The sequence below is a fragment of the Theobroma cacao genome, chromosome 8 (assembly GCF_053813885.1).
Source record: "Theobroma cacao isolate CCN51 chromosome 8, ASM5381388v1, whole genome shotgun sequence".
NCBI classification, from domain to species: Eukaryota; Viridiplantae; Streptophyta; class Magnoliopsida; order Malvales; family Malvaceae; genus Theobroma; species Theobroma cacao.
The window spans coordinates 4,383,577-4,402,271 of NC_142646.1; the positions used below are offsets into that span (position 1 = coordinate 4,383,577).

At 36.5% G+C, this 18,695-nt stretch overlaps 3 protein-coding genes across 3 annotated transcripts; 2 read left to right on the forward strand and 1 right to left on the reverse strand.

The window, feature by feature from the left end:
• Positions 1 to 1,535: 1,535 nt before the first annotated feature.
• Positions 1,536 to 3,077, forward strand: LOC18591978 (Galactose oxidase/kelch repeat superfamily protein). Its single transcript, XM_007018436.3, has one exon. The coding sequence runs from the start codon at positions 1,732 to 1,734 to the stop codon at positions 2,839 to 2,841; it is 1,110 nt and encodes a 369-aa protein (XP_007018498.2). The 5' UTR covers positions 1,536 to 1,731; the 3' UTR covers positions 2,842 to 3,077.
• Positions 3,078 to 4,574: 1,497 nt separating this feature from the next.
• Positions 4,575 to 7,912, reverse strand: LOC18591979 (mitochondrial outer membrane protein porin 2-like). The gene is made up of 6 exons (XM_007018437.3): positions 7,129 to 7,912; positions 6,968 to 7,035; positions 5,853 to 5,963; positions 5,686 to 5,772; positions 5,397 to 5,605; positions 4,575 to 5,059 (listed from the first exon to the last, which is right to left on the reverse strand). The coding sequence occupies exons 1-6, from the start codon at positions 7,175 to 7,177 to the stop codon at positions 4,753 to 4,755; spliced, it is 831 nt and encodes a 276-aa protein (XP_007018499.1). The 5' UTR covers positions 7,178 to 7,912; the 3' UTR covers positions 4,575 to 4,752.
• A 3,420-nt stretch (positions 7,913 to 11,332) lies between these two features.
• On the forward strand, positions 11,333 to 13,170 carry LOC18591984 (uncharacterized). Its single transcript, XM_007018445.3, has 2 exons — positions 11,333 to 12,494; positions 12,923 to 13,170. Exons 1-2 carry the CDS (start codon positions 11,511 to 11,513, stop codon positions 12,998 to 13,000), a joined length of 1,062 nt encoding a protein of 353 aa, XP_007018507.2. The 5' UTR covers positions 11,333 to 11,510; the 3' UTR covers positions 13,001 to 13,170.
• The last annotated feature ends 5,525 nt before the right edge of the window (positions 13,171 to 18,695 follow it).

The window sequence follows — 18,695 nt, forward strand, 5'->3', positions numbered from 1 at the left end:
GTATGGTCATATACCAAAAGACAAGAAAAGCAGAAGCACACACAGCAGGGGAGTAAGGCCTGAGCTGAATGGTGACTTCAACAGGCATAAACAAACAAACTTGATTCCAAATGCAGCAAATATACCTCAATTCAATGCAGGAAAGTCAACAAAATTAAGCTTTAACAAGATAAGAAACAATACTGCCGACATAGGGTGGGGCTTTCATGAAACAAGTAATCTGCAGAAGACTAAAGGAACTCTTGAACCAAGTAAATTGGCTTGCGATGGCTGTAGCTTTTCTGCCGTGGCTGCAGCAAAGTCAGCCATGCATCAACAAAATTTAAAGTAAAATTTTATTCTTAGAGAGAGTGGAACTACAAGAACAGCTACCATTCATCCCATCACTTATTGGTTCCACGTGTAGTGTCAGGAGGGTTTGTGTCTGATGAAGTATTTAAACTCGTATAAGAGAACTTATATATATGGAGAGCTAGGGAACAAGAGAATGGGAACTAACATCTTAAACTGTTTTGGCTTCATCTTTAATTTTAAAGAGATCTATCTTAAAAATATGGCTGCTGGTGGATAAACTGGGTTCTTGCAGGATGCTTTCTTAAGTTTAATTGTTCTTATATTTCACATGTGTTTTCTGTGTGTATTTGAAGTTATTTGATTTGCTTGTTATACTAAATTTCCCCTCTATTAAGTTTTCCCAATGCTGTTATTCTTCCAATAATTTGTAAAAATACTAATTTTTATTGGGTTGCCATAACTGGTGATGGTGTCAATGATGCACCTGCACTTAAGAAAGCATCTGAGCAGCAGTTGCAAAGGTATGCATAAATTGGAGCGGCTCATGGATATCACAACCTCTTTTTCCTATTTTCTTACCGGGTGTTTTCTATTTCCTTTGTAGATATCAGAATTGCAGGAATGTAGGTAGATCATTAGGAGTCAAAACATATCAAAAAGGTAAATTGGCACGAATCATAAGGAAAACACAAGCATGAATAAGTGTTCTTCTTTCCTTTCTTTTTCTAGAGGAAAAGAGTGAAGTCGACCAGCAGCATGTAGACTTATTAACTAAAAAAAAGCCTATTTCCCAAATTTTCTGTCTTAAATTCTCCCTTATATTTTCTCTTGTTTGATCCTTAACTTAGTGGTAGCAGTGTTAAGCATACCCCACATGAATGAAAGCATTGAAAACTTCTTTAGATCTTTTTTTTTCCCCCATTTTTTGGGTTAGAAAATTTCTTTTAGATATGGAACACCATAACAGTTGACAAAAACAGAAGCAGAGCCGGTCCTAAAATTAAGAAAGGCGAGTACCAAGTAGTATCTCCAGGCCCCCCATCTCCACCACTTGCTTAAATATAATAAATACAACCTGGGCTGACAGGCGATTAATGATTACAACCCAAACGCAAACTAATATCATTAGTCAATTTTTTAAACATTATCTTTCCGTATTCCAGCGTGTTAACACAGCCATCGACAAGTCAATGGAGACTCACTGCTATTACTGCTTATATCTTCTAGTCTTTCTCTTTCTATTTTATCACATATTTTCGATTGAAGATTGGGTTGAATAGTTAGGGCAGCGGTAGAAGACCTTTACTAAACACTTTTCTTTTCTTTCTTTTTTTCCTTCACTTTCTTCTTAATCTTAATTAACACAAGTTTCAGCTTAAAGACCACCACACGACACCAAGCAGCTTAAAGTCTCCTCTGAAGATTGGAGAACAACCCATGATTGCAAACAGCTTGAAGTCTCCAACAAGCTCAACAGAGATGGATCCTGGAATCTGGAGCAAGCTACCACCGGAACTTCTCGAGCACATACTCTTCTTTTTGCCTCTTAAAACGTTCTTGAATTTGAGGTCAACTTGTAAGCATTTCAAGTCTCTTGTGTTCTCTCCTTCTTTTATTTCCAAACACTCCTCTGGTTCTGCTTTCTCATCTTTTCTGTTGCTTTCTCATCCCCAGTGCTATAGTCATTTTCCTCTCTATGACACTATCCTTGGGACTTGGCGCAACTTAGCACTTTCCTTCTCTTTCTTGCCGCCTTGCGCGGCTCAGTTCAATCTTCTTTCAACATCTAATGGACTGTTCTGCTTCTCTCTCCCAAATTCATGTTCTTTCCTTGTTTGCAATCTATTGGCCAAATCATCCAGAGTTATTCAATTCCCTTTCTTCCCTTTTGCTTTTGAGCTGCTCACCTTGGTTTCCACGCCAGATGGATATAAAATATTTATGCTTTGCTCTAAATTCTCTTCCAGTTGCGCTTTTGTGTATGACTCAAAGGTTCATGCTTGGAGAAAATATGAGGGTTTCCAAACGATCCTCATCGACAATTTCCATCAGGAAGGCGCACCCTTCAATGGGTCTTTGTATTTTACTACCCCAGAACCGTTTTCTGTAGTGTGCTTTGATTTGGAAAATGGAAACTGGGAGAGACTCAACACTGAAATGCCAGGGGAGCTTACATTTGTGAGGCTGGTGAGTGATACTGATGAAGGGAAGTTGTATTTGGTCGGAGGAATTGGAAGGAATGGAATTTCAAGGAGCATGAGATTGTGGGAATTGGGTAATGAAGGGAACTGGGAGGAAGTGGAGAGATTGCCAGAATTGATGTGTAGGAAATTTATGTCTGTCTGTTACCACAACTACGAGCATGTTTATTGCTTTTGGCATCAGGGTATGATCTGCGTTTGCTGCCACACATGGCCGGAGATTTTGTATTTCAAGGTTTCAAGGAGGACTTGGCATTGGATACCCAAGTGTCCTTCAGTGCCAGACAAGTGGAGCTGTGGCTTCAGGTGGTTCTCTTTTGTTCCAGAGTTATATACTTTGGCTTGAGTTACTTGTTATCATGTCTCAGTGTCTGTTTTTCTTGCTCTCATTGAATCCCAAAAACCAAAAAGTTGCGTATTTTTCCCCTATCTACTATTTCAATTGATGTTTCTCTTGTTCTGTTTGTCAAACCTAGTTAGCGTCGTGCGTTATGTTTGTGTTTGAGGCTTTGAGCAGCGAGATTGAGTTATTGCATTTTCGGAGAAAACTATGTGGTATAATAATACATATTATTGGATCTATCGTCCCCCTTCGAGCACTCGTTGCCATTTCTCCTGTAGATGCTACGTAACCATATGAGTTATATTATTGCGTTGAAACCCTTTAATATTTGTTCTGTTTTTTTTTTTTTTTCTCATTCTGCCAAGGAAAATGGCAAATGGAGACAAAGACCCTTCAGAACGCAGAGCAGGCGTTGGAACCACTGATTGTGGCCCTTTTTTTCCCCCTCTATATTCTAATGAGTAGCCAGTAGATGCTTAAGGTCAATTGTTAATTTATTTGACCTCGTGAACATGCAAAAATGACAAGATAAACACAAGTGGGGAAAAAATACAAGTCAATAAAACACCAATAATACTTTGAAATTTATTGTGTAAGAATGGACTATGGAAACCCGATTCAGATTCAAAAGAAGATTCTTGGCATGAGGAAAGACAAGGATAAACGGCCGCTTACACATAGGACAACCATGCCTTTCCCCTTGCTTTTGTATATTGGGAGTCGGATTTTTTCCATCTGAGATTTCAAATAGAAATTGCATTTCCTAATAAAGCCTACCAGTTTGATTCTACGGAAACTTCTGCCTTAAAACAGTCGAATGTTGAGATTTCTAGAGCCCTAAACTTCAAAGCTGAAGCATGTAAGTCTATGATTTCTTGAGCAGCCTCATTCCACTTGAATTTTAGGTAGCAAGCAATCCCACGACGCGAGACTGGGTAGAACCGTCATAAAAACCTAAAGTTTCGTTTAGTTGATATTTTTTATTATTTATTTTAATTTTTTGACAAACAATAATAATAATAATATCAACGAGATATTACCTAAATAAAATCAGTGTCATTAATTTGCAAAAAGAAACTTACAAAAGATTCTGTCGTTATCCATGTTATAACAAACGCAAGAATTGACTAGCCACTCAAGTGCATGAAACATTAAATAAATCCAAGTTCCACTATTTACTGAACAATGAAGAGATCCATCTTTCACGCTTTAAGTTAGAATGCAAGTTGGAGATTAGCTTACCAAACAGAAACCAGTAGTAATTATTGTCAACCAAAAAAGAAATACAATAAAAATTCAAGCGCAATTTCTGCTTTGCCTTTGGGCTTTGGACCACTTGGTCAGTTGTTTCATGGATTATCATTTATCAGTCCAGAGGTATCAATCCTTGAGTTATGCTACTTGCAACCAATTAGGGGTTAGATCATGGATGACTCTTCAAATACATTGATAAGATAAGATGCTAAAATTGGACCAATATTTATTAGAACAAATAGTGGAACAGACCAAAATATCTATATCAAACTAATGTACCTAACTTTATATTAGTAGATCAGACCCTCACCTCCGCACTCACAAGCAAGGCTTACAGATTCATCTCCAAAACTAGGTTTCAGATATTACAGCCCCTATACAAAATTTGCAGGGCTCAGGCGTGGATCTCACTAGATACTCAATCAGAAAGGAAAAATAATTAAATCATATGCCACATTGAAAGATATTCTAAACAAGAGGCATAGCCACTAAATTTTGAGTAAAAATTTATTAAAAGAGTAATAATCAAAGACTTTGAACAATCAACAAAAGTGAACACTTTCTTAAAGGTATCAATCAATATCAAAATGCCCATGTGAAAGTGACAAGAAAGAAAATCAGCCACATCCTTCATTTCTATCATGAAGTCAATATACCTGTTCAAGGCTTTAGAGAGAGAGCCAAACCAAACTTGGGAGTCTTCTCCAAGGCCTTTGTGTCAAAGGCCCCAGATATCGTAAGGAAGGACTTTGGTCTGAGCTCATGCTGCACAAGAGCACCAAGATTGCCATGGTTGTTGAGCTTTGCCTTCACCACTGTGTGTGGATCAACATTATACGAACATCCCACAGTTAATGTGTTTTCATTAGTGGAGAACTTTCTCACCATTTCACCTACCACAGCTCCACCATTCAGCTGATTTAGATGATGCAAATATGACACCCTTAGGGAGTCTCCTTTGTCAGCCCTGCAAGAAAAGGAAAGGACAACCACTGATTACGGCATTTCTGGCAGCCATCTAAATAGAATGCCTTATAGTAGGAAAACAGGAAAGCCAATTGCCATTATTTGGTTTTGTTTTGATGTTTTGCTGCAATGCACAACATAATATCTTTAATTCGTTTGATATTTATAAAATAAAGGTTTTCATATAGCATCAATCTCATTTTTTTAAAAAAAAAGTATATAGCATCAATTTCATTAACTGCTATATTCAATCTTTTATTCTACTTGACTATGCAATGGAAGTAAATTGCTGTCAAGATGTGACTAAATAAACAGCTAATGAAAGCTGTAAAGCTTACAGGATTACTGAAGCATTGGAATCTGGCTTTATAATGTTTACTCCAGCCGTATACTTTGTAAATTCACCAGGAGATGTGATGTAGCTTGCCTCTGCACCAAAAGCAATGCTGGGAGTACCAATGGTTGAAGAAAAATCAACAGCTGGGGATTTCTTCAGCCCAACAGCTGTAGTCAGAGCTGCATGTTCATGGAAATACTGAACCTCTAACTGCAAAAGAAAGATTATAGTGTCAAAAATCTTTATGGCTACATTTATTATTCAAGCTTACAAGATAAGTAAGTCAGTACCTTTCCAGAGTTAAAATCAGGCAGTTTAAATGAAGCCACAGTTTTTGCAGATGGAAGTAAATCTGTGACAGTGAAGGTTGTCAAGATCTGCTCAACACATAAACGAATATTAGCAAGAAGTTAAACTGAATTCAGATTTCCAAAATGAAAATAGGGTTCGCAACAACATTTGACTCTGTGTCAAGCTTGACATCAACTACAGCATTCTTGTGCTTGTATTGCGCAGCAACATCCCCAGAGGAGAGACCTCCCTTATTCACGAGATTTGATGCAACCGCCTGAAGATAAAGAGATCACATAAATGTTTGCTACAATACAGAATGACAAAGCACCCGAAGAAGTAGAAGATAGAACTTGAAAACCAGTAAATCCAAAACAAGCTCAATTACTCAAGGCATGGAGTAAGATAGACCTATTTGGCTAGCCTGCAGGGCAGAACCAACCAGGCAGTGAAAAAAACTAACTACAGAGAGAAGAAAATTCTTGATCTCTGACACAAAAAGATAACTGGAAAGTGTATAACACAAAGAGAAGGAAATAACAATTTCAAAGCAACAGTAAATCAAACTAATTTTTCCGAGTCAAAGATACAACTCAGCTTTAAGTAACAAAGCCTCAATTCCATATTAGTGAGAATTACCTAAAAAAGTCCTTTCTGGCAAAAGGTCAAGACAAGTAATATCAAGTGACCTCCAGCCCTCTTTGTTCTATGTACTCAATCAAGTCAATGAGAAAAATTTATTCAGACAACTAGTTAGAATCATGACAAAATGTTCTTCAAATTCTAGGACAACACTTCATTATTTCTTGCCCCACACCCCCAACACACACCAAAATTCTATCCTAAAAAATCATGTAAGAAGGTGCAAAAAACAGAGTAGGGGTTCTAATATTAACTTAGTTTAGTCCTTTTAAAACCAGAAAAATAGTAATGTAAAACACAACGCCAAATTAATATAATGAAGCCACTGAGCAACCACAAATTGAAAAACTAGTTACCCTGTAGCCAGTCTTATGTGCTCTAATACATTCAACAAACAAAATGACACAACAATGCAACAAATCCAAGACTTCAAATCCACAAAACAAAAAACAAATTGAGTAAAACAATCAGAATATAAACAAAATACAGTCAATCAAAATAAATTTTAAAAGCACAATAACCATCATAGAAAATGAGACAACCAGATCTATCAAAAGCATATAACCGCATTAATTACAGCTACAATTTAAAAAAAAAAAAAAGAAGCAGATAAAAGAAGAAAGAGATCATTATCGGTACCACTCCAGTGTAGCTGGTGCTAGAAATGGTGAATTTCTGGTCGGAGGTATAGTCTTTGTTGAGTAAATCTGGCAAAAGGAAGAATCGAAATGGATACATAAACCGTGATTGTTTAAAAAGCTACCCAAATCGGTATAGGGTGAGAAGAAAGGTGAATTTACCTTTGGCCTGTTTGCCGAAATCAGAGAAGAGTCCTGGTCCTTTGCTCATGTTTGAACTTCGAAGCGAGAGCAACGATGGGGGGTTTGGGGAAGATGGAGACAGAGGTTTTACACTTGCTTGAAGTTTGGCAGTGGGGTAACATAAACCCTATTTTGGTTTTGGGGTTTTAGGTCGTTGAAATGAATTTTAAAATAAATGTTTAAAAATATAAAATAACGAAATTTCTTGCAATGCAAGGACGGATTAAGGCGTTCGGATTTTAGGGACAGGGGATAAAAACGACATCGCTCCGAAAATTTTGCTGCATGGTAGATCATCAATCCAACGGGTAACCCGCAAAACGAAATTCGGTCACTACAAAAACGTTGCCGTTTGGAAAAGTTAAAACTCTCAAGTTTAAGGAGGATTGAGCTACCGGCCCATATAAGTAGCCCACAACAAATGAGATTAAGTAATGGTATTGACTGTTGGGCTATCAGCCTAGTTAGGTTAACAATTATGCAAATTCAATGGATCCAAAACAAATTGGGCTAAACAATTTTTTGATATTAATTTAAAACGATTGGGTGATTTTTCAACATAAGAAATATTGGGGAAGTGTCATAGCATCAAAGCGTTAATGTAGTAATAACTCCACATTTTTTGTCAAGTAAAAACAAGTTTTATTTAGGTACTAAGAGCTATCAAAACACTAATTCATAATTAAAAATCTTCATACCACTTACGAATATTGATTTTTTTTTGTTAATACAACTTTTATTTTAACACTAGAAGATGATTATGATTTATTTTTCACCTCAAGATACCACAAATATATATGTTTTTTCATTGTCCCTCATTTTGTGTAACCCTTATGCAAAGACACCTTATATATAAATGAGAAAAATGAGTATAATTTAGCGTCATTTATAATTTTAGATATCTGCTGTCAGTTCGAGTAAATTTAATCTATAATTAAGCATGTTTTACAAAGGTGAATTTGATTTTGTCACCTGTATTTGCTTCTTTTCTTTGTCTTGTGGTTTTTTTTTTTCTGCTACTGGTGTAAGTTTCATTTATAGTTTATACTCAATAGGTATGAAGGATTTGCATAAATTAAAAAAGAAAAAAAATTGATCATTTGGACACTGTTTTTTCAATAGATAAAAGCTCTTACCATCTAAGGGCTGCATAAATTTTTTGCCGGAATTTGGCAGTTAAAGAAATTTCATCACTCACAAGCACAAGCAAAAGCAAAAGCTATGATTGACCCATGTTGCAGTCGACTCCAGAATGTTGTTGAAAGGAATACGAAGAAAAGTCTTACTCCAAGAATTTTCATGCAAACGAGTTGCCATTTTGTGGGGAGGCAGACTTTTATGGTTAATTTTGAAGTATTCCACCTTAGACCAAAATCCCATTGGTGACTAAACTAGGAAGAATATTATGCAAACCGCGTTGCCGAGTAGCTTATTACTTTTCCCTGTTCAATTCCACATCATTTAATTGCAAAAGCGCTATCACAACATTTAAGTCTAGTTTGTCGAGTAGTTTTCTTACGTTCTTCTGATGTTCTCTTCGATATGGCCAAGCAGCCTCCAAGATTAGTGGTGAGATCTCTAGATATAGCTATGCGACCACCAAGTTGTTGGGAGAAATAAGCAAATTGGAAATAGGTCAATGCTGTCCAACTTTCCTTTTTGTGCTCAATACATGCACCCTTTTCCCCCTTCTTTAGGTTTTTTTACAATGCGAAGACTGATTCAAGTAATCAATTCCCATAAAAAAATTTAAAGACTGAGGATAGCACAAGACTGTCTGAGACTGTCTAGCAAAGACTATAGGCATTTTCTTTCACTTTCATGATTGGTTCGTACCCAACCAATTATTCAAAGAAACAATCAGCAGTGTTGACTGAAATATTTGTTTATTGAAGGACTTGATCGGTTTGAAATGTGGGGCAAGCCGTAATTAATTAACAGCCAATTGAGCTTTCAGATTATGCACTTGATTGCAATAAATTTGATTAGTTTACACGGCAGGTAATGCTTTTAAGCCTTTAACTATCAAAGGACTATGGACCAATTAAGTTGCAGATATTTAAAATCTTAAAACCAGATATTTACGCACTAGGATTAGGTTCCATGTTACTCTAATGCTGTCTGATGTCAATAGTACCTGTCAAGTTTAGAATATAAGCAAAAGAATGTACTAACATTTTACCTTTGTTGAATGAGTGGATTATATGTATCACCTCAAATATTTGTTCCCATCAATGGCTCCAACGAACCAAATAGAATAATCCTGCTCCAAATAGAAAGGTGAAAAGCTACCTTCCATAACCCACTAATAGGAATGCAGCAAACAACCCCTGAGAGTTTCTCTCTATATATATTTTAAGTTTCCCTAACCCACCTATAGGAATGAATTCAGAATTTCTAGTGATAGGGACGTGAGTCCTTGGTTTTGTCCAAGTGTCCATTACTAATTCTATAGTATGAACTAACTACTTGTTTAACTCCATGGGTCACTAGAAGAGAGTTGCCTGCTTTTCTTAATCATTAAACAAAAAACTATTCAATTTGAAATTTTGAAAAAAAAAAAAAAAAAAAACGTAAGCTGAGGCTTAGAATGAACGCAACGCACTCCTTTATTCTGCAATAATATTAGTCTACAAACCATGAACTCGAACTAAACTTGCAACTTGGTATATCACGTGAGAATTTAATCATCTAAATGATAGAGGTAGAAAATTCTTGCTTTTGACAATATCAATCTTATTTTACTAAAAAATAAAGAATATATTGTAAATTCCAATCTAATAAGTAAAGGTTTGACACTTCAAAATATATTCCAACCTTTTAAAGTCATCTATATAATAAAAAAGAAGATAATTTTGATTGATTTGTCCTTAGCAGCCAAATTAGTTTTTTCTTTATACTTGGTCAGATAGCAGCCACCATCACCAATTCACTATTGGATTTCCAAGTCAACAATCCGAATGTTGTTACCTTATTATAATCTGCATAAATTGTCACATCATTCCACTCAAAATTGTTTTTCCCTCATTTTTTTATAGAAGATACAGAACTGAACATTGAATTCATGATGTACATACATGATGATATGAAGGAAAAAAAAAGGGAATTGATCTCAACCCGCGGCTTCTAATCATTTTCACTAGAACGGTGACGTAGCCTAAGCTTGGGCCGTAAACATGGACCCAAAAATTTAAAACCACCAAGCCAGGGTCGCTTACCATGCAAGTTGTATAAATTTTCTTCCCATTTGGAAGTTGAAAGCATAATTAATGATGCAAATGCATGTGGTGCTTCTCTTTGCAAAATCATAGAAGAAATTATCAACGATATAATAATAATTACTATTTCTAGTATGAGAAACACTTACAGTTAAGTGGTAGCAGTTGACCAAAAAGGCAAAAACCACATAAAGCATCAATAATTCTGATTCTCCTCTGATATTGCCAGTGATAATCATTAAAATTTTCGAATAAATTCTGTTTTCCCCGAGAGTAACATAGACACAGTTATCGCCTCGAAGTTTAAATTGTCTTGTCTTGTTAAAAATGAAAGGAAAAAGTAAATGTTTTGAAATTTAAAAATAAAAACTATTGAAACTCCAAATATTTTATTCCTCGAAAATCATAGTATTAGTGGTGTTTTGGAAAGAAATTAAATTTAATCTACCGACAAAAAGAAAAGAAAGGAATTATAACCAACAACACCATCAGTCTGATTTTCGTGATTAAAAGGAGCAGGGCGTGGCCTGATCTGTACTGATACCTTATGATTGATCAGAACATGTGAAACCAGGTCGGCACTGGTGCGGGGCCCCAAGAGAGGAAAAAAGAAAGTAAAGGGAATAGGGGATTAGGTGGCTAACGTGGCATTATTTGAAGAAACGAGAGTACCGAAACGTACCTTTGTTACAGTACTGAAATCTTGCTCCATTGTCCATGTTATCTCCATCAGTTAAACTTTCAAAATCGGGGTTTTCGTTGATGAAAGAGAAAGAGAGGGAAAAAGGCGAGAGACTTCGTCTTCGATAAAAACCCTTTATCGAATAGCCAACCTTCCATGCACGCGCTTAAAGAGGGAGACCATTCGCACGTGCTCAACCAGACTTAGGATTTTGGTACGGTCAAAATCGCGCACGTGTCATCCCAAAACCCGCTGCAAGGGTCCAGGTGTAGCTTGCTTGGTCTCTCCGGTTATATTCTCCCCTATCCTCCTCTCTCTCTCTATTTTTGAGCCCTCCTCAAACAACCCGAGTAAGCTCACTTGCGGATCCGGTAAACCCGATTTCAAAACACGTCCTAAATCGTGATCTTGGATCAATCACCGGTGGGATTTTGATGCAGTGACAGCGTTTTGATTTAGCTATGGATACTGAGAATGCAGTGAATTACACGTATATGGGGAGGAGCTTTAATGATTTGAGTATCAATGATAATTCTTCAGCTTTCAGTGATTGTAACAGCGACAGATCCGGGGAGTTTCCAACGGCGTCGTCTCAGAGTCGGCGGTTATTACTCGCATGTGCTAATTCGGAGAATTCCGATGAGTTGATACGGCAACTGGTATCGGATCTCGAGTCCTGTTCGATTGACGAGCAAAAGCAAGCGGCTTTGGAGCTTAGACTTTTGGCTAAGAACAAGCCGGAGAATCGAATCAACATCGCTAAAGCGGGCGCGATTAAGCCGTTGATTTCGTTAATCTCGTCATCTGATCCTTATCTTCAGGAAAACGGCGTGACGGCGATTTTGAATCTCTCGTTGTGCGATGAGAACAAAGAACTTATAGCTTCATCGGGAGCTATTAAGCCACTCGTTAGAGCTTTGAGAACGGGAACTTCAACGACTAAAGAAAACGCGGCTTGTGCTTTGCTTCGGCTTTCTCAGATAGAAGAAAACAAGGTCGCCATCGGACGTTCAGGAGCAATTCCACTATTAGTTAATCTTCTCGAAAACGGAGGATTTCGCGGGAAAAAGGACGCATCAACGGCTTTGTATTCGTTATGTACGGTTAGAGATAACAAGATCAAGGCCGTTGAAGCGGGGATCATGAAACCACTGGTGGAATTAATGGCTGATTTCGCGTCAAACATGGTTGACAAGTCAGCGTTCGTTTTGAGCGTGTTGGTATCAGTACCGGAAGCCAGAACGGCATTAGTTGAAGAAGGAGGGATTCCCGTTTTAGTGGAAATCATTGAAGTTGGATCACAAAGGCAAAAGGAAATAGCCGTAGCGATCTTATTACAGATTTGCGAGGACAGTCTGGTATACCGTACTATGGTGGCCCGCGAAGGAGCGATTCCTCCCCTAGTGGCTTTGTCGCAGTCAGGCACCAATCGCGCCAAGCAAAAGGTAAGTTGTTACTAGTATCAAGTTTCGCCGAGAGAGTAAAATCCGGTCAGTGAGTCATCGTTGGCTGACGTGGCATGTCCATTTTGAAAAATGTCGCCAGTTTTTATGGCGGTTTTAGTGCAAGAACAGTAGAAGTGTACATAGTTTTGCCACGTCAGTCAAAAATCCCTCCCTTCTACTTTGGTTATTGAAAAACAGAAAAGAAGCCAATTAGCCAACAAAATGACTCCGTCTTGGAACGCGCAACGCACTGTCATTGGACACTGAATTAGGCTAAAACTGTCTTTTCCTAAGTTTTTTTTTTCCCGTCTATTCAACTTCAGTTGGTTGCTTTAGCATTTGTTTGATGGAAATTTCTCTGTTTTGTATTATTTTGTCTAATGGGAGGAGTGATTTATTTGTCGTTTTGTTTGTCATTATTTGGACAGGCAGAGACACTGATAGAGCTTCTACGGCAACCAAGATCCGGCAACGCCGCTGCCAGGCCCTCAAATGTGTCAGTGTAAAACTGTCCCTACAACATGGCGATTGTAATAAAAAAATTCAAAAAAAAAAAGAGAAACACTCCAATAGATTTTAAAAAAGAAGAGAGAAATGAAAAAACAAAAAAAATAGGAAATGTAAATATCTTATGTAAAATCGTTCTTGTGATTAAGTGATGTGAGAGCTTGAGCTACTTGATTTTCGGGTTTTGGTTTGCCCTTTTGGCTTATTTTATAAAGAAAAAAAGATATAATATATATATATTGTTTCTTGACAGTTCAACTGCAGCTTAGTATGTTATCATATATACTTTGCCTTGGTTCTTTTGTATCTTCTTTTTGATGATGCGTTTAAGAAATGATTAAAGTGAAATAAACGAATGTGGTATGGAAGTATCGCTGCTTTGTTTTAGTGTTACCTTTGGTTGGCCTTTCTTTGGTTAATGAATACTTTAATTATTTTATATTGTTTAGTTTTTTAAAAAAGTCCACGAGGAACCCGTGCATCAGGACGAAAGAAAGAGGTACCCACGTTCATCATTGCCGTTCATCTTCTTCGAAATATCTTATCATCTGCCACCTGTCAGAATTTCACCACAACCGGTAGGTTCCATCCCTTGGTCCCAGTTTTGGACGGCCTAATGACTGTTTGGTTTATGAAATCTTCTACTACTGTTTTTTGCTCAGTAGTCCAATTGTTGTCTGGTGGGGGGCTATTTAAAAAGATCATGATAAGACGAGATCGAATATCTGGCTGGTCCCTCCTTCACTTTCTCTTTAGAATTATTTGGAATTGTTTGGAATGAATTGTTGTTTCTTTTTTCCCTCACCCCATACTTAATCAATGGAAATATAAAATGAAATGCACCCACTAAATTTAGCAATCTTCGTTTTTTCCACGAAAGACTCAAACTTTTCTTTCTATTGATGTTGACATCATAACTGTTGTGGAGAGAAAGAGATGGAGGAAGTTGGAAGGTGACTTTAAGGATAAGTTTGTTTAGATTTAATCATCTCTCTTGAGAAATCTAATTGCTGGTTTGAAAATTAGCAGATGGGGAGTGAGCAGAGTCTTGCAAATTTAAGGTAATTTCTCACTGATCTTCTTTTTCCCCCAATAACATTATACTCAAAACAGCCTGGACTCTTTCTAGTAGTGGGTGGTTAGTCCGTTGAATCAAATACCTGGGAGAGAGAATAGACCAGGTCGGTCTGAGTGACGCATGGCCCATGAATGCAATCCCAATCAGCGCCAAGCAAGGTCAAAGGCCTCCTCAAATGTTGGCAACTGACAAAGCTTTGCTCATGCAACATCTTCAATCCTTGCATGTTGCTACGCTTTGGCACGCTATCTTGGTTTCGAGGCAAAATCATTAGCAACCGAACAAAACCGTCAAACTAGACCAACCCAGTTACAGAATTTTTGTGATATCGGACTCGTAAATTGTAATGCACAGTGTTAACATTCTCAGCACTTCTAACTGATTTTTTTATTATATAAAATTCGAAATATATAAATATTTTTATATCATGACATAATATTTCGTATTTTATGAAAATAAAATCTTTCAAAATGAATAAGACTTTGCACCCAAACATTTAATTAATTGATTGATACATTATTTTTTACTTAAAAAATAAAATTTAAATCTCTTTCTTCAATTATAAAAAAAATAAATAAAACTCATAACTTTAAATCATCCCTCCCCCGATTAGAAAAAAAAAAAGTGAATAAGACTTATAACTTTAAAACTACTTACTGAATTGAAGCTTTTATCCGTACACTTCGATTGCCATTACACGTTCTGTTTTTTTTTCTGTGTACTTCGTGCACACATAGCTCTAACCATCCAAAATTCTCGCATGAACCGGTGCCTGCCTGCTATTAGGACAAGCCTATGACCATAACATTGCTGCAGATTAACATGGCCCTGGACCTGGATGAATGCCGTGACTTACAGAATTAGTTGCCAAATTACCATTATTTTTTGGGTACATAATTCAAAAGGGAAAAGAGAGAAGGGATACTTCATCTCAAAATCCAAATTCTCCATTAAAAGGTTACAGCTGTAACCTTTAAACCAATTTTGATTGTTTAAAGTAAGCCATCTCTTGCTATAATTAAGCAAATTCAATTTGGCTGAAGAGCCAGCAAAGAAAAAAAAAATCGAAACCAAAGAGTTTCTTCGATCTGACTACTCTAGCCATCGAACCTCATCTTACGACCTCGGAGTTCTTTAATGACTCAGTCCCGAAGAATGATTGAACATGCTCCACTTGATTGCTGCTTATCGGTTCAATTTAGTTTGGAAGATTTTCCATGTGGCCTTAAAAGAACATAACTATCTTTCTTTTCTTTTCGGAAAAAGCATGAATATGGTAAGATGCATTTATTTGGGGGTCCAAGGGACCAAGGCCAAGTTAAGATGTGTTGTTCGCTCAATCACACCCTACTCAATTATTAGTCGGGTACGAGACTCTGCACTTGGACCTTTCTAATTAATCTGAATTATAGGTACATCTGGTTAGGGGGCCACTTGCCATCACTCGAATCCTTATATGTCACTTAAGAAAGTTTTTAATCACGAATTTTTAAATAAAATAATCAAATATGTTAGTTGAAAAATTGTGATTAGACAAAGCATGTTCCTGTGATGAAAATCCTGTTTGCTTTGGTAGAGCAAAAACTACTCCACTTGGTATAACCCGAGAGAATGAATGACAGTTTGTGTTGGGTCCATCATTTGAAAAGTCTAGATAGCATTTATTTATGCCTTGCTTTTTGATAATTGCCATCTTGAATTTCAATAATCTTCAATCAACCAACCATCAGAATGTAACATAGCTAAACATAAATTAATTTGTAATTACGTTTTATATACATTCTTGAACTATATTAAAATTATCGTTTAAATGCTTACTTTTTTATTTATGACAACCGAGCCATCAGTCTATTATTTTGTGTCATTTAAATTCATATAATCAAGCCATCAAATTGCTATTTAGTGTCATTTAAGCTCAATTGCATGAAAAATACTATTCATTTAAAAATTTCAAAACCCAAAACCCTCCAACATGATTATCTATATTCATTCATCGAAATCCCATCTTTTCTTTTTGATCCAAATTAATTTTTTCAAAACTTAAAATTCAAGACATATGAATTTTTTTACATTTTTTAATATAAACAAAATAGCAAAAACACACAATAATACTAAATTCAAATAACAAAAACACTCACCCTAATCTCATCAAATAATAATACCAAGTTCTTAAGTGTCAACATTGCTTATTTCTACCGAAGATCTTTAATTGCATTAGTAATGTAGATAGGTTCAATAGTCAAGGGTCAGGGATGTTTACTAACCATGTTAATCTATTTAGGTTTAAAAATATTAATATCTGATTTGGTTACCATTTGGTGTGTTCTCATGGAACAGATTAAATATAGGACGATTTCGAATTTAAAGTTTGAGATGAGGAGGATACTTGAGCCGGAGGAGGGAGTGAAAGATTGCTCGTACACGAATCGACCACTTGTGGAGCTACAGTTAGAGTATGTGATGGAGAGGGGAGTTGGTACAGGATTTTGTTACACAAATTGGGATAGGCACAGTAAGTATCTATGCGCTAGCCAGAAGATGTTGCAGACAAATTGGTGTTAGTATTGATTAGAGTAGAAAGAGGAAGTGATGAGTGTACTGGCTAGCCATTAAGGTTGGGAAAAGTCTTTTGCCTAATTAAAGACTAAATGCTTTACTCAGCACATGGCAATGTGTCGTGAAGTTCATTCATGACAATTCACTTTTCAATACAAAATTATCAAACAAAACATGTCTTGAAGTAATTATTTTCTGAGTGATAAGATTTAGATAAAAGGATGCACTTTGATATTTGAAATAATCTATTAAGTTACAAAGCATGGTAGTTGGGGAATCGTAGTGGGAAGGGAAAGAAGTGATGGAGAAATAACAGGGGGGAGGGTCACGGATGGGAGCAAGGGGGATGGTGATGGAACCAAATATCTGACGGTATAAAGCCCAGGAGTCGCTAGCAACGGTGACAGTCTAATAAGGGAAAGGAGATTGAAGAATGAGGGGAGTGACAATGTGATTTTTCTCATTTTTTCCCCAAGAATCTAGTGGGTTTTTTGTTTTAGGTTTTTTTTTTTAAGTTTAATTAATTAAATTTATAAAAAGTATAAAATAATTATTTTATTTCATTGTCTAATAATAATTGCAACGGCATTAAATTTTATCCGTATTTAATTGTCTCATTATCAATGCCATTAGGATCTCATTTTAGAAGAACTAATAAAGAATATTAACATTTTTTAGTTGAATTAAATTGAAATGATACAACATAATAGTTTGATGATTTAATTGTTTCAAATAAAAAAATAAAATTTTTTTCTTATTGTGGAAGACTTATTTTAAAATTATGACTAAAAAAAATCTCATGTTGAAATCATTTCTCTTTCTTTCGACTTGAACCGATTCAATACAGATTTGATGGAAAATTGACTCCCCCCCATGGAAAAAAAAAATCTGATCACAGGACTCAGAAACATAGGCTTTTCAAAAAAAAAAAAAAAAAGACTCAGAAGCATAGGACAAATTACTTTGAGCGAAGTATTGCAGTTCTACGGCCGTGCTGGATATTTTGGTGCCACTTCCACAGCCCATGAGGCCAGGACATATTTACATCATTTACACAAAACCCAAGATTTTAAATTTCAGGACCCTGGCCCCAGCCTCCAGAGCGCCCAAACAGGCAAACCTATGCAAGGCTGAGATTTCATAACCCCTTGGCCCTTTTTCAGTGCCAAAAAAACAGAAGAGAAGTAACATGAAGGGCTATGTTCCAAATTCCCAGCCTAATTCTGGATCAGTTTTTAATTGAGATCTTTCAATTTTTTGTGGATGTAGTATTACTCCTCACAACTAGCTTTCTTGCCTCTGTACTGCAAAAGACCTGTCGTGTGTATGCTTAAAAACCATGCATTCTTCCTGGCTTTTTATGTTACAACATTACATACTTGTTCCTAGTTTTACATATTGTCTATATATTTGTCTGTTCTGACATCCCTGGCTGTTTGTTGGTTTTTCTTTTTCTTCTTTCTTTTTTTGAACGAGCAATATTCTAAAATTCATGTATTCAAAAGAAAAATGTGGGTACATAAATGGACAGACGGGGACATTGAAGAGACTCCCATCGGTCGGCTGTGAGAAAATCAGGCTTTTTAAAATAACTCTTTTTGACCAAACTGTAGAGAGCCTGGTAAATGGAGAGAAACTGGTTGTATAGGCAATTAATACTGTCAGGCATCTTTCTCCACATGCTGCTGACTTTGCTGAGGGTAACGGACATACTCCATCCATCCCTTGACGAAGGAGATACGTAGCTAGCATTCATCCGCCTCATACATGGCGGTGCATGAGTGCAAGGTGATGAATGAACTTCACTGTCAGCAGTTGCTGTAAACTTGGATTATAGTGAGGTAAATAAGTTGGAAAGTTCCATACCGATTTGAAGACTCAAAGAGACACCTTTAAGTTTCAGGCTAATGGATGTAGAATACTTTTATGTTCAACAAATTCCATGGTTAAGCTCTACTCGTTGAAAATGTGAATGAATGACTGGCTGATTACTAATTGGATTGAATTATTTGCGAGTGGTTGTTGCGTATTGACGTTTAGCCCTCTAAGTATGTTTTTTC